The sequence below is a fragment of the Penaeus monodon genome, chromosome 19 (genome assembly GCF_015228065.2).
Source record: "Penaeus monodon isolate SGIC_2016 chromosome 19, NSTDA_Pmon_1, whole genome shotgun sequence".
NCBI classification, from domain to species: Eukaryota; Metazoa; Arthropoda; class Malacostraca; order Decapoda; family Penaeidae; genus Penaeus; species Penaeus monodon.
Genome location: NC_051404.1, coordinates 1349148 through 1350878, shown reverse-complemented (window position 1 = coordinate 1350878; position 1731 = coordinate 1349148). Strand labels below are relative to the sequence as shown.

The 1731-nt window shown below is 44.7% G+C and overlaps 1 protein-coding gene across 1 annotated transcript in view; it reads right to left on the bottom strand.

The window, feature by feature from the left end:
• The window catches only part of LOC119584941 (arylsulfatase H-like), a gene marked incomplete at its 5' end in the record, with an annotated part of 8050 nt that overhangs the window by 3557 nt on the left and 2762 nt on the right, over positions 1-1731 (bottom strand). Inside the window, 2 exon segments of the mRNA XM_037933539.1 lie at positions 6-202; positions 1459-1634. Coding sequence (XP_037789467.1) covers positions 6-202; positions 1459-1634 — 373 coding nt within the window.

Here is a 1731-nt window from a genome sequence, read left to right as displayed (position 1 = left end):
CTCACCTGGCGAGGCTTGAGCGCATGCGACTTGGCCACGATGTCCTGCATGGTGGGCAGGCCTGCCAGTTCGAGAACGGTGGGCATAAGGTCCATGAGGGAGGTGGGCGTGTCCAAGGTCTTGCCCGCTGGGATGTGCCCGGGGTATCGGTAAATACCCGCCACGCGAATGCCTCCCTCGGCGCCGCCCATGACCTTTCCTCCTGAAGATGGGCGAGCGAGGTCATAGTGGTATGAAGCGCACGATAGATTGCCGAACTAATGAACAAGATGTGACTTGAAACTTTGTATCAGCTACAATGAATTATTTGGAAAATTAACTTTGCAACCACTAATATACGAACAAAGTGTCAATGCAAATTACATAAATGGTACACATACACAAAACGTTAATGAAAACACGTTAGCGAAAAAGTATGCAAAAAGGCTAATCGCATGCACCCAATTATACATTATTTACCATCATAGCCACTTTTTACCCTCTAAACTTCCGTTACTGAATCACCCCCATTGAAAACTACATCAGAACATGGCATTGTTGACATTTTATTTTTTTTTCTTAAATATGCCCTTAATAACCATCATCGTTTACCCTCAAGATACAACCTAAACAAACACACGAGCCGAAACAACACCAATTATCTCCGAGGTGTCCATTACAAACAATTACAAACAACACTATCGAAGACCGAACGCCACTATACACCCCTAAACAACACTAAGAACACCGAACACCTTCATCCTCATTGTCTACCGTGAAACCGCCCATAATGGACAACACCCAAACAAACCATCATCAATTAACACCATTACTCACCCTGAAACCACCAATTACGAACAACACCATTAACGACAAAACCCATTATCTATATTATCTACCGCTAAACATCTAACAACCTTTATCTACATTATCTACTATGAAACCGCTCATTGTAAACAACACCATTAACAATAAACAGCATTACCGCCCATTATGGAGAAAACCATTAGTGCTGAACAATATTTATCTACATTATCCGCCCCTAATCCATCTATTATAAACAACACCATTAGCACAAAACGTCATTACTCACCCTTAAACCGCCCTTTATAAACAACACCAATAGCATAGAACACCAATATCTACATCATCTACCCTTAACTGCCGATCATAATCAGCACCATTACTCACCCTGAAACCGCCCATTTTGGACAACACCATTAACACAAAACGCCACTGAATCTACATTATCAACCACTAATCCACCTATTATAGAAAACAACGTTAACACAAAACAGTATTACTCGCCTTAAACAACACCATTAACGTAGAACACCATTATCTACGTTATCTGCCCTTAACCGCCTATTATAATCAGCACCATTAACACCATTATCTACCCCTAATCAACCCATTAAAAACATTATTAACACAAAACCCATTATGAACACACCATCAAAACTGAACACCATGACCCACCCTTGAACCGCCCATTATGGCCCCCGATCCGCCGCCCCTCGAGGTCCATGGCCTCGAGATGGGCGCCCTGGTCGGAGGTGAAGTACACGATGGTGTTGTCCTCGAGGCCGAGCTCCTTGAGGGCGGCCATCAGGGCTCCCACGCCCTCGTCCATCTCCTCCACGTTGTCCCCGTAGCTGAAGGAAGCGGACTCGGTGGGTCGCACGCGGCTTGGTTGCGGTTTGGGTCGCGTGTGTAATGCTAGCTCGCTCAGTATGCTTTGAGTCTTAGTGC